The following is a 14,094-nucleotide window of genomic DNA, read 5'->3' as shown; positions in this document are numbered from 1 at the left end:
ATGCAGACCGATCATACAATAACAAAGCTGTCACGAGTAACAGGTTTACTTTATAGGAATAGAGATCTACTACCGATGAACATGAGGATGTTACTTTATCACTCGATTTTTCTTTCTAACATACAATACTGCTTTCTTTTATGGGGCGTTAACGCTAACGTTAACAAATATGGGAAAAGTCACTCGTGCACAAAATAAGATAATCAGAGTTATATCTAATGTGCCACGGTACACTGCAGAGGCACCTCAAATAAAAAGTATGGTTTAGTCTCTATGGAGAACTTTTATGATTATTGCCTCAGCAAAGCATTGTTGAGAGAAAAACGGCATCGCTTTTCTAATCTAACTTGCCTTGCGAAACTTACATTTTCAATACACATATACAATACAAGAAATTGGGAGTGCTGCAATCTGCCACTAAACCGTACAAATATGGAGAGCAGATGCTCAAAAGTACAATCCCAAAACTCTTAAATTACTTTAATGATCATGATATTGTGTGAGAAAACCAAACCGCTTGTGTTCGTGTGATCTTTCGTCTTTTCGTCTTCCTTGTTGCGCCGTTCTGCAGCCATGCATAGAACTTACGCGTCTTTTTTCATAGTTTGTTCTTTTGTGTCGTTATATATATATATATATATATATATATATATATATAATCGTTTTTATTCAGTTGAACATAGCTCACCAACTTTCACTTTGCTTCAACATTGTATATGCCAGCATGCAAGTTAAGTTTTTTTCTACTTTATATTTATATTGTACCTGTACTAGTTGAGCGCAATGCTTGTACATGCATTATTTGTTTGTTACTTTAACGGTTGCTGCTGAAACGTTCGGTGGTGAGAACCCGTCAAGCTTCCTTATCGGCAGCTTTTTCTTATCATTCCTCCATGTACACTGATACATGAATAAATGATTGATTGATTGATTGAAACGCAATCCTAAGCAGTCTTTACTACTGGTGATGGTGTTCTCTTTACCTGACGCATTTACGAAAACAAAGAGCTATGTCAAACTATGCACACACAACACGGCGGAGACTAAACGTGCTTTTTTTTCCAAGATGCGTCCGCGCGCTTTTCTTTCCTCCTCAGCCTTGGTTCCCGTGTGTGCGTGCGCTTTCTGCGTATTGCTCTTGAATTGGCTACTCTTCCATTATGCTCATTTTATGAGGGCCAAAATGAGCGCTTTTGCTTGCCGCAGACCCTGTCCTCTTTACGCAATCGTTGGCTGATGGTGAACACCTTCCCGCGCTCATCACTGACTGGGCGAGAACCTCCCTCAGTGGCAGTCAAATTTCTTTCTTCCGATACGGTGAAGCCATATCGCTCGCCATTTCAAGTTTCATTTGCCACGAGGAACCTCAAAAATCTTGCCCCCCTTGGCAATGCTATCCGAACATCCAACAGCAAGTCGGCATCGTGCTGCAGCTGAGCGCGTCTTCAAAAATGTAAAAAGCCTACGCTCACGCACAGCGCACATGTTTCCCGGTGTTCCTACTCTCACTAATGGCGCCGTTTTCTCGCGATAACGAAAGCCGCGCTGGTTCTTCGTCACGTGTCAAGCCTCGTGCAATGGGAGAGCGGAAAACGACCAACAAGTCAGGAAAGGGGTAGAGGGAGGGAAGGAAATTCTCCTTTCCTATTCGAACAATGGTTTGCGCTACCTTTCGAACATACAGGGACCTTAGTGAAGTCGCCGCTCCCGTGGTCTCTAAAATGTTGCACTCCACTGTACGCTTGGGTGCCTAGGAATGGGGTAACGTTTGCTGCAACTTGGAAGCGAGGAAGATCCGCAACGAGACTAGATAGATTTTACGTGAGTAAGGATTTCATACATGCCGATCACAATTGGTTCCTTTCCCGCAGACGCTGCTCACATTTCCGATCATTATCCTATAATGCTTTCTATGAGCCCCCGTTTTGAAGGCGAGCGTCACTGGAGGTTAGATCAGGCAGTCCTGATGGACCTAGAAGCCAAGGTCATCTTTCGAGCAAAGATTTCTAATACACTGGCAAACAGTAACGACCCCGCTCTGGAGTGGGATGGCTTAAAATCAGTGTGGCAACATTGGGCTAGAGAAGCAGGCCGGAATATTACAGTAAGACTTGCAGGCGAGCTAAATGAAACGCTTTGAAGAATGAGGATAGTAAACGCTGGTGGCCCCTTGACCCCAACCACAAGAGAATTTCACGAAACACTGCGGGCTAGCTATGATCGTCTGTGGCTAAGATCAACTCAGAAAGGTAATTCATGCTAGCCGAACAACGTACTTCGAGACGGACCAAAATTGACACGGTTCTTGGTTTCGCGTCACGAACAGGACGAAACAGATGGATTCGTGGCATCCGTGTTCCTACTGGATGGTTCCGTCTCAGAAAACACCTCTGGCATCAAGAGAGTTTTCTTGGATTACTTCTTAAGCCTCTTTCCAGAAAGCCACACACCTGACCTAGGCTTACTTGGAAGGACGTTAGAGACTTTCTGTCCGAAGGTTCCGCAGTTACCAATTTCTGTTAGCGAAGACCTCCTAATGCCTACTACACTTGTAGAAGTGCATTCTGTTCTAGGAGCGATGAAAGTAGGGTCGGCTCCCGGTCCCGATGGTCTATCAACACAATTCTACAAACAATTTTGGGGCGAGTTAGGCCCAGGTTCAGTAGCAACACTCATGAAAATATTGAATACTAAAGTGCTCCAGAAGTCCTTTGCACAGGGCAGTCTCAATCTACTTCCCAAAGACGGCAAAGACCGCCGCCACCCTGCTTCTTGGCGTCCAATCACGGTGTTGAACTAGGATTACAAGATATTCGCCACAGTATTAGTAAAGAGGCTGAAGCAATACTGGCCTGATGTAATTTGCTGCGAGCAAACCGGTTCGGTTGTCGGCAGGACGGCGTCTTCAGTGCGTTAAAATTATGTGGTTTTACGTGCCAAAACCACGATCTGATTATGAGGCACGCCGTAGTGGGGACTCCGGAAATTTGGACCACCTGGGGTTCTTCGACGTGCACTTACACGGGTGTTTTCGCATTTCGCCCCCATCGAAGTTCAGTGCGTTGTCGCTAACGCCAGGTTTGTGCGTGTCTTTAGACTAAGAGCACGCCTTTGACAGAATCAGGCACGAATACCTTTTCGGGGTACTTCGCATGTATTGCTTTGAACCAGAAGTTATCGATTTGTTCCGGGGAATATACCCGGACATGTCTAGCACCTTGATCTGAAAAGGAGTGGCAAAGGGCACGATAAGACTAGTAGGGGCGTCCGACAGGGATGCGCATTAAGCCCGATGATTTTCCTCCTGTACATAGACCACTTTATTCGATCGATATGAGCTGACCCAGAAGCGCGGCCTTCCGCTCCCCGGCAAACCGGCGATAACGGTTTCAGCGTATGCCGATGTCATGACCGTGTTTATCAGAGACCCAGCCAGTTTCGTTCAAGTGCCGAGGCGCTTCGACGCATATCGGGGGCGAAACTGAACATGGCCAAAAGCTGTGAACGAGGGTGGTTGCTTGGGCTAGTTCGTAATTCATGCAGGCCCCCTCTATCGCGCTGACACCTAGTGAAGTCTAAACAGATAGTGTTAGTAATGTTTTTTTGTTTTTTTTCACGTGACCATATACTAAGTACCAATGTCTTGCTGTTAAAGAGCCCTTTGTGGGACCGCCTGTCATTTTCTGCGCATGCCCCCTCTTGTATATATACACATTATGTGGCAATGGCAATAAAATATTGTTGGAAGATCAGCACAGTGTTTGTCGTCTCTGTCAGTCCTTGTCCTTCGCGCTGTACGTCGTTTTCACCAAAAGCTGTCTATAGCTCTTGGCGACCAGCTTAGAGCAGGCATGCCACACAACCTTAAAATAGCAGGCAAGATTAAGCTTCTGGGAGTAGAGTTCGATCGATCCGGCGTCGCACGAGATGTATGGGAACCGCTCGTCCAAGAGGTTAAGAATGCAACTCAGAGGGCAATTTCTCTTTTGCAGAGATCGTGTTAAGTTTCTGGCGCATTTCTTTTATGTTGCTCGTTCCTCGGCGACCAGTGCTGCAGGCCCTCAGTCACGCCGTCTTCTGAGATGGCGGCACAGAGCGTCTGCAAAGGGACGCCCTGCAACCAAGCGATGGCACTGCTGCTTGGCCTTAAGACCCTAATGACAATCCTAGATGACGTAGGAGTAGCCGCAAGGCCGCTCTCCATGTATTTCCAAGGTCCACTTCGGAGGGTACCCCCGAGCATTAGGGAACCCGAGTGCTAAGGACACACCACATCTTCCGGGAACTCAGCGCCGTCGACCCCGATGTAGCGCCGGCGGCTCTGCGAAATGATTGTATCCGCCCGGTTGAATAGCCCGCCACCGACGTTTCCATGGTTGGGCTCCCCAAGAATGTAGCGGACTTACAGTGGGAAAGGGGATGGAGAATCTTGCCTACACTAGAACGCCTACAGCGCTGGGTCCAGTACGCGAGGTGCCCCAACTGCGGAAACACTGCGGCACACGCAAGTTGGGCGGTAACCACGACCTTCTGGCGTCTTGTGCATCGATGCATGCCAAGTGTAGGCGCGGCCCAGTATTACGCTAGGGGCCGGTGTCCGCGAGGCGCCTTCGCAAGGCTCGTCCTCGCCGCCAGGGAATATGTCCTTTGGCGAAACCGTTGCAGGGCGGGTGGCGGTCGCCGACGCCTGCGGCTGCGATGGCCTTTGCTGGCTCACCTTTGGAGGGTTTTACTGAGCTTTCTAGAGACCCAATTGGCTACACACGGCGAAGTTGAGTTCCTGCGGCACTGGTCCTGGCCATTTGTATCACTCCTTTAGACTTTCTGTGGTCTTTCCTGATGTGGAAGTGCTCTGATTTGTTTGTGCTAAGGGGCCGAACAGCGGCTACCTTTTGTTGTCGGTGTTAGCAACACCCGTGTCTTTTTGTGAACTGTTTGCGTGCAGCGAGCCCGGTTGTATAAGTGTGTAATAGTTTTGATTGTAGGAGCGCATAGGAGACCACCGTTACTCTCAGCAATGTATTAGTCGCCTGCGTTCGCTTTGGTTTTTCGAAAATAAGCTTTTCTTTTCATATGTCCTTGATGAGTGGGTGCTCTGTCCGTTATGCATGCATCGGTCGCGCAGAGTTTGTTGCGACCGTCATCGAAATCAGGGCAAGACTGTTAAAGAAATTACAGTGACGTTCACTTGGCGAACGGGAGTTACGCGCAAGCGTCCGCGGCGTCGAAGCACCAACGGCGGCGCGAACCTTGATCTCGACGGTGCGACGCCTTGTAGCGCTTGTCGGCAACAGCTTCGCTCCACAGGGTGGAGTGGAGGCGGAAATGTTTGCTTCACTTTTTCCACTGTAGCCACTCTTGTCAAATGTCGATTAATTTTAAGAAAACAGTGTCAATGACTTTTACTAACAACCATAGTACTTGCATTACAGTAACGAAGCTGGGCGATCGTAGCCCAGCATTTCCGCAAGTGCGCGTCCACTTTTAATCTTATTACTCTTGCTGATAATCTCTTTTCGCGCGTCGCGGACATACGGCCGTCACTGCGCGTTGCATAGAGCAGCTTGCAACACCGACGCCGCGTTCCAATGCCGACACCACGTTCCCGGAGACCAGCTCCGTGAATGCGTCTCTCTCACACTCATAGCGCGCAAAACCTCTTCACCTCGCAGAGCGCGAGCGTACGAACGCGCCAGCTGTGGACGAAGACGGCCACTCTCGAACACAGTCATATGGTTCACATAATTGCATGCTCTGCGGCCGTGGCTGTACAGCCTAGTGTTTACGACGCTCGCTTTGGGGCCGTGGGTAAGCAGGCTCGAATCCCGCCTCGGCAAGAAAGTTTATTTTCTTTCTTGGTAGTTTCTTGATACGCACCGCAAATTACCGCTGACTTAAACAGCTTCGCTGTTGTTAAATACCTTGAGTTTTATCCGCAAATTTAAGAACCTTGGAGTCACTTTCACGACTAATTTAAAATGGCACAAGCACGTTGACCTCATCTGTTCAAAAGCGCCTGAGATACTTGGTTACGTCAAACGTACGCTGAAAAATTCCACTAAAGAGTGCAAACTCACGGCCTACAAAACGTGAGTTCAACTCATCCTTGAATATGCCTCTACCATTTGGTCTCCTCACTATCAAGCGCATTAGATAAACTTGAAGCTGTACAAAAAAAAAAAAAAAAAAAAAAAAAACAAGCGGCACGATATTGTATATACGGCAGGTAAGGTCGCCATTTCAAACCCTCCTCGCGTGCTCAGCTATTATCCGTATACAGCTCAGACACGCGCATGTGTCTTACCATGCATCACAAAATTATCAGTTCTTTTGTTCTTGCGTCACCAGCTCTGTGCACAGAACCTGGCGCACAGATTGGATGAACCGCTCAGGTCGCTACTAAGCTGCTTTAAATTTTATTTCGCGCCGTTAACAATTGAATTGTGGAACAAGTTTGATGGATCCCACGGAAGAATTTTCCGCACAAGTGGTAAAATAAATATCGTGTTAGCATTTTTAATTTTGATCTGCATTCTGTAAATCTGTTTTACCTCTTTTGTGTGAACATATTCGGCAAGCGTGTTCTTGTATCATCAAAGTTTTGTACTGACCCAACACTACTATTTCTCATATGAAGGCAACAGTAAATAATACATAATTCTTTTGCGGCATCCGCCGATGGGTTGTGATGCTTTGGCAGCCTCGTCGTAGTGACGACAACTGCGTCATGTGCTATAGTTACATAAGTAATATCAGAGTCCTTCCATGTTTTTCTGGTCACGAAACTCCGGCGTCACGCTATGGGAGAGGTTCATACGCTGCCCAAAGCTGCCGCGACGCGGCGCCACTGCGCACCGGAGGGCATCGTTCGCGTACCGAAACGCTTGCGCAGTGCGAGGCGAGCTGAGTGATCGGGTGCGTTCTGTGCATGTGCTGCGCTATTTTTCGAGTGCTGGACTGTTTAGTTGAAGTGGCGGGGTGGGACAACGATGCCGAACACGTGTTGCGTGCCGGGTTGCCGTTCCGGCTACAAGGGCACGACCGGAAAGGTGTCGTTGTTCCGTTTGCCTATTGACAAGGAGCAGCGCGAGAAATGGAAGCGGGCCATACCGCGGCAGGAAGGTGGCGGTTTTAGCTTCGAATCGAAGTATACGCGTGTGTGCGCGAAACATTTCGACGCCTCCGACATCGTCTGCAAGTGCCCACCAGCCAGCTAGTCGCTCTCCTCCAAATTGTGGAAGATAATTTGGAAGTGTACACATTTGACAAAACTGCCTGTTCTGATGTGTACATGAATATTGTGGAGAATGGTTTGATGGACAGTCGTACTGCTACAGCTGCTGTCGGCTGCAAATCGCACTTCGTATGCACAACTGCAGAAGTAGTTCAGTTTTTTCTTAAGACCCGCTTGCATTTTTTCACAAGAGAAAAAAAAAAACAAGCAGATGCAAGCAAAGGGACGAGCTTCATGCCCAGCAGGGGATGGTAGGAAACCAACCAGTTGAAGAGGTACCAGTTAAAGGGGCGCAGTAGGAATCACGATTATCGTCTAAAGGCGACCACTTATTAAAATTGAAATGCTGATGAAGGAGAACAAGGGTGTTGCAAGATCTGATGAGGGCATTGATGATAAAACACATTTGTTTCATGATTTGTTGCAACCTCAATTTGTGTTATGCTAGTGTAGCGTAGTTCACATCACAACAATAGCGCCTTCACCACGACAATCTATGAAATGTATAACATTAGAATTCCTTTAAATGCAAATGTTAACAGAATAATATGCATTGTTTTATTTTCCATTGTCATTTGGGCTATTGATGGGCTACAATTCTTCAATTGCATGCACTTTTAAGTATATAAGCAGCTATAAGTAAGGAGGTTATTAGCGCACTGTTGTTAGCTATATTTGCATTGTGATTTGTTGAGCAAGTTGTGTGTGCATGATTAAGTAACAGCTGAAGAAGTGGAATGGTGGTATCTCTAACCAGCCATTTTTTTTAATTGCTGTATTTGTGATGTGGCTACTTGTGTTCGTTTGAGAGTTGTTTTGCCATGTGTTATGAAATGCCTATGCTTTACACTTTCTTGTTTATAGAAACAATCTTATGCATTGTGCATTTATTGCTATTCGTTTGCTGGTGTTTGTTTCCTGCCCCTTAATACATACCTCTCACGTTTGATGTTTTTTCTTTATGCTTATTATATCCTATTATTATATCTTTATGCTTATTATATCAGTGCTTTTAACAACTTCTTGCATTGTGAATGGTGGAACATTCATGACCGGGGGACACCTCTTTGTGCTGTTTGTATTTCGCTCCACTTATTTTACATGATAAGTAAATGATCATGGTTGTATGTTGTTTTTTCACCAACACGTTTTATTTCTTTTCTTAATCGAATTATAAAGCAGTTTTCTTTAATTTTTCGACCATGATAAGAATATCAGGACCGGTGATTACAACATTTTAACATCCTGTAAATAGTTGCGCATTAAGAACCAAAATACCTAGTCTCATCGTTTCTGCGTCGAAACCACGAGCAGCTTGAATAAGTGCCGGGCTTACTGACGCTTCTAAAAGACTGCTTGCTAAGGCAATTGCCTAATTACAATACAACTAGTTCCAACTGTGCAGGTCCTAACACTTCACGTTCGCCTTAATCAGTTGCTAAAAGCCGCACCGAAGACATTTAGTAGTGAATTTTGTCTTGCATTTATCCTACCTAAATCTCATTCAGAAATGGCATCGTTTTGCAGAGAAATCTGAAGCGCACGGAGCAGCTCAATTTCCTTTTCATTGTCATTAAGTATTCTACAGAAGCAGCCTTTTGCAATAACAATTTCACACTTTTGATCTCCGGATAAGATACTGCCCCCAGTTTAACAGAAAGTGAACAGCTGTGCTCGTTGAACAATCTGACGCTATGCGCAACGGACTGTTGGCGCTTACTTACGGGTGAGCGGGGGTGCAACAGCCCATATGTTTGCATCTGGTGATAAGTGGGACCACTGGCGCTTTGTGCGAATGCGCGGTGTCTAATTTCAGGCAAATATTAAACAGCGGAGCCTACCGAAGTGTTGAGGCGAACGGCGATGACGAAGAAATATGGACCGAGACCGCCCGGCCGTGCACAGCGGACGCATTTCGACGGGGGCAAAATGCAAAACACCCGTTTATTTAAATTTAGGTGCATTTTAAAGGATCCCAGGTGGTCAAAATTAATCCTGAGTCCCCCACTACGGCGTGCCTCATAATCGTATCGCGGTTCTGGCTCAAAATCCCAGATTTTTTTTTTTTTTGGTCCGAGACCGCCGCAAGCTCCATGTTATGAGCGGCTTTTTTTTCGTCCCGGGCGCTCATATCATGGCAGAAGACGCAATCAGGCAGTTATTTAGGCATGTGGAATGTTAAAAATAGTTACGTGAAAGTAAACCGACGGTTGTGGATGTTGAGAAAGCTAGAATACCGAGGCTGCCCCACACACAACCACAGCGGTAGCGGCGTTCGCATGCCCTCCCATGCACGGTTGCGCCTCTAGCGGCGGGCGCTGGCTCTATATGAAACTGAGGCGGCAGTTTCGTGACCAGAAAAGCATGGGAGGACTCTGGTAATATGTTTGGTTAGCAGCGCGACGGCAAGAAAGAGAAGCGACAAGAAAGAGCGCTCTGTCCTATCACTTCTCTTACTTCCGATGTAGATAGTCGCGCTGCTAACCAAAGATGCAACATTACCAACATGCCTATTGAGCCACCCTTACAAAAGTAAGTCGTCCAGGACCAGGAGAAGTGCAGTTACAACTGACAGTGCACGACCTCTTAAAAAGTTGAAAAGGAATAACGGAGAGGGAGAGACAGAAACATTTCAATTCATTTATCGTACGAATCTTTATTTCAGGTGAAATTTAATTTCTCGGAGAACAGCCTTTGGTACTTGTTGAATAACAAGACTACACGTAACAGCGCGCCTCACGCCTGAAGGGGCAATTTTCGTTAGCATTCTTGTAGCACTAGGGAAACACAAAATGACTAAGGAACGTCAAGCGCTGAGCCAGGCCATCGCATCGTCTTCTGTATGGCCGCGCGCTGTCCCTCGTCTTCACAATGCTCGACGTTTATGGCCTGCGCTTCTAACTTGGAGCGAGCAGAGTGCAGGAACTGCGAGCGCGACGCCCCGAGGGTTTCAGACTAGATCAAAACTCGTCTTCTTCGCTTGCACCTTCGGGCTTATGCGAGAAACACAAGTGGACATGTACAAAAGCAAAACAAAGAGCACGCTTGTTTCCATTATGGAATGAGCACAGTGAAGCAAAATAAAGCACAATTTTATATTTCCCTCGACAAATATACGCTTTCGCCAAATACAGGACACGTACTCTGGATTCTAAAAATAACCCTCGCCAATCGTGCAGTCCTCTCATCTAAAAACGGTGACTGGTGGAAGAAATCGAAAAAGAAAGAAAGGAAAAAAGGCGACTTTTCTGGCGCGGCATTATGCAGCCCAGGCTTGCGGACGACTCACGAGATTTCGGTTCTTCCCTCTCTTCTTTTTTGCTCTCTTCTAAATGAAAAGCAATATCTTGGGAGTTGCGTTCACGAAGTGCTGTACGTTGAAGCGATCGCATCGTGCACTCCGTGCAGAGTTGTTAGATGTGTGACGATGGAGTAAAAGAGAGAAAAAAAAACTACAAAAGTGCATCACTGGATTTCGTCGCTCAGTCGTAGACACTGTCCATTTAACCGTAGGTAGGGTCATGTGGCTTGTTGCTGCAAATAAACATAAAACAAGTTCAGTCGTCGGCGACAGCAAGGCAGCTGACCCTCGAGTACCTCATGGAACACTCGGTGTTTCCGAGATGCTCGCCCTTGTCCATGGACAGGCAGCCGGCACCACCGCCGAAGCCGTAGCCCTTGGGTCCAAACTTGCGGCCGTAACACTGCTTGCAAAACAGCTCGCCCCCGTGCTCGCTAGCGTTGGTGCTGTCCAGCCGCTTGTGGCAAAGACCTGCGCTTACGAACGTTGTTGCTCACCGACAGCGTCGCTTACCAACACTTGCGAGGATTACAAACGCACTCACCGCAAACGAAGCAGGTCTTGTGCCACTTGTTCCCGGCAGCCAGCATCTCCTCGGCGGCATAGACAGACTTGCCGCACTTGGGGCACTTGGCATGCTCGACGGGCTTGAAAGGCATCTGCGAAGACAAGGTCAACTTCCTATGAAAAAAATTGTCCTGAATGCCAAACAACCCCACGAACAATCATACAACGGCCCGAGGTCCATTAAAGGTGGCGTAATGCACTCATAAATTTAAGACAAGCTAGTCAGACTTACGATGCACGTGCATGCTAGGGTACCGTCAACAGCAATGTAAAGAAGCTGTTTTATAATAAAAGCTATATTAGAAGCTCGATCACTGCTGCGTGATACTGTGAAGCTCCGACACATAGGAAAGACGACACTGGACTAGCGCGAACTATCTTTTTTTTTTATTTCATACAATCATTGAATATACGAGTATACGGCGTACCAGCTAACGTTAGCCAAGCTGTTCGACAAGAAAAAGGCTTTGAGGACACGGTACGCTTTTTGGTAGTCGCGCCATCTTTTCCGTATACAGCGACACACGGTACGTGCGCTGACCAGGCATTCACAGAGAGGATCCATTCCGCGTCTCGTGTTGTCGAAACCTTTCCCCGAATAACCTCCTCTCATGAGTAGAATTGATTGCGCATTACCCACCGTGGTGGCATAGTGGCTTAGCGCTGCTAAGTACGGGGCCGTGGGAGCAAATTCCGCCACGGCCGCCGCATTTCTATGGGGGCGAAATGCAAATACGCCCGCGTACCGTGCATTGGGCGCACGTCAAAGAACCCCACGTGGTCAATATTAATCCGAAGCCCCCCACTACGGCGTGCCTCGTAATCATATCACGGTTTTTGCACGTAATACCCCAGAATAATTGATGGCGCACTAACGCTCATGCCCTCACCAGAAGGCTTCGACGATTTCTCTTTGTATCTTTTGATGGGGAAATGATGCTTGTGCACTCAAAATTGGTTGGCACTCGCACCAACTGCAATGTGTAGCTATGTTTCGGGGATGGCTATGGACAGTTATGATTATGATGGAGGGCTATGAGCCAGTTATTATGTTCACGCAGGCGCGTGTTTACGCATCTTTCGGTTTGACCTGTATTGCAACCTACAGTAAAGTGGAACGCAGTAAACTATTTCTTCATCGCATGCCACACATTTTGTCACGCGTTTGACGTCGCACTCGTTCTGCTCTTATTTCAGAGTAGCGGCGCTGCAAACATTCAACATGTACAACCAACTAGCTCTAACAACAGCTCTTCTATAACAGGAACGTTCCTACATCATTAATATTTTTTTTGACGTTGTTACAGCGTGTTTGGCAAAGCTCCGCGTTTCTGCAAAAGCGTGCTAGCGTGCGCTATTTCGGTCTAGCCGCGGCCGTATTTCGAGCTCCGGAGGCCGCCCTGGACGGGGGCCAACTTCGGAGCGCGGTGAGCAAGTGCGGAGACTATTTCTGACTCGGCCCGCCAGGCCTGCACAAGGCCAGGCTGCTTGCTCGCGAACAATAAGTGCGTCTTCCGTGCTCTCCACCTAAGCTAAGCGATGTCCGGGCTCTGACGTTCTGGCGCGCTTCTATGCTACCATCGAACATTTGTGTCTCGGCACTAATTCGCGCATTCGACCCACAATAACCCACCGCAGGTGCAAGCAGCCACATGGTGGCGGTCGCATTTACGATGCAGGCCTCGATTTCCGCAATCTACGGAAGCAGAGTTTCGCGACAGCCGCTATGGAGGGCTTCAACACCAAAATAAGGTTCGATGCAGTTTGCTCCATGAACACCTGATTTACCCATCGCTGCCATAGCGGGAGTCTGCTTACCGTGACCGCTGACGGAACGCTACGTGTTCCAGCAAACACTAATCCAGTCTTGCGTGACGATCAAATCCAGCACAGCAGCGAAGGTAATCCGTTGGTGGCTTACCTCGGAGGGCGGGTGGCTCGGTCGGTCTAGGAGTCGGCGCACTTAGGCAGTTCGCAGCAGAACCCTGTGAGCGTGTGCTGGGGCCGCTGGCGGACCTTCCATTTTTCTAACACTTTGCACACGGCACTCCGAAGCAGTGCCAGCGACATATAGGGCTCTCTGGCCCCCTCCCGCCGCTGACATCATCGGGTCGCGGAGGAGGCGAGCTCAAGTTTCCCTCCCTCGTCTGACTCAGGGTTTGCGCACGGCTCGCGCGGCCGTGACGCTGATAACCTCTCTTCGTTTCTTCGGTTCAACGATCGCTCCGAAAGAAGCGCTTCTCGAAACACGCCGGTGACCTTGTCAATGGCTTCCGAGTGTTTACGGGACAGTTGCGTCATGTGACGTGGTTTACGCATTCGAGATGAGCTGGGCCTGTATTTTGTAGCAAGTCGTCTGCTTAATTACACAAAAAGGGGCGCACTCACCGCAGTGCATTTACTCGACGTCTCCTTCACTTGTTCGCGCTCATGACATTTCACCACCTAGCCGTTGCGTTCAGTCAGAAACCCCTTTACTAGTGAAGCATGATTTCAGCAGGCCAAATAAAATGTTTCAATTTGAAACGTAGAATCACGCACATTAGCTCGAGAAACACTTTAAATTTAGGGGCTAAATGACAACTAGATTTTCGCGACTTTAGGACGAAATTAAAAAAAAAAACGTTGCTGCAGTATATTGTAGCAAACAGTTGAAAGAATATACTTTGTTGGGCGGACTTGTACCCACAGACAAACAGCTATGTCTGGCTTGCAGCTCTGAAGCAGACGTGCCCGCGCTGTTCACACGCTGAAATAGAATACTGCCACACGTTACAGAAACGAAAAAGAAAGATATCGATTGCATAGGAAACAGCAAAAATTGATAGTATCCGTCCTGAATGTGTTAGCATCCTTTTCCTATCTTGGTCAAAATATGCGGATCCAACCCAATCTATGTAAGCGAAGCCGTTTGCGTTGAGTGACGTTTCAAACTGAAACATTTTATTTGGCCTGCTGAAATGATGCTTTACTAGTGGCTTACGGCGAATGT

General features: G+C 47.5%; 1 protein-coding gene across 2 annotated transcripts; it reads right to left on the bottom strand.

Annotated features, from left to right (window-relative positions):
- Positions 1–9,870: 9,870 nt before the first annotated feature.
- LOC119451002 (muscle LIM protein 1) lies at positions 9,871–13,178 on the bottom strand. 2 transcript variants are annotated; one of them, XM_049666366.1, is made up of 4 exons: positions 12,921–13,066; positions 11,080–11,194; positions 10,832–11,006; positions 9,871–10,768 (listed from the first exon to the last, which is right to left on the bottom strand). In XM_049666366.1, the coding sequence occupies exons 2-4, from the start codon at positions 11,192–11,194 to the stop codon at positions 10,738–10,740; spliced, it is 321 nt and encodes a 106-aa protein (XP_049522323.1). In that variant the 5' UTR covers positions 12,921–13,066; the 3' UTR covers positions 9,871–10,737. The 2 variants fall into 2 exon arrangements, with proteins under 2 accessions (XP_049522323.1, XP_037570367.1); XM_037714439.2 differs by having other exon boundaries at positions 10,547–10,768; positions 13,024–13,178.
- Between the last annotated feature and the right edge of the window lie 916 nt (positions 13,179–14,094).

The sequence above is a fragment of the Dermacentor silvarum genome, chromosome 4 (assembly GCF_013339745.2).
Source record: "Dermacentor silvarum isolate Dsil-2018 chromosome 4, BIME_Dsil_1.4, whole genome shotgun sequence".
NCBI classification, from domain to species: Eukaryota; Metazoa; Arthropoda; class Arachnida; order Ixodida; family Ixodidae; genus Dermacentor; species Dermacentor silvarum.
The sequence above is the reverse complement of the archived record's forward strand: the minus strand, read 5'-3'. Positions and strand labels throughout refer to the sequence as shown.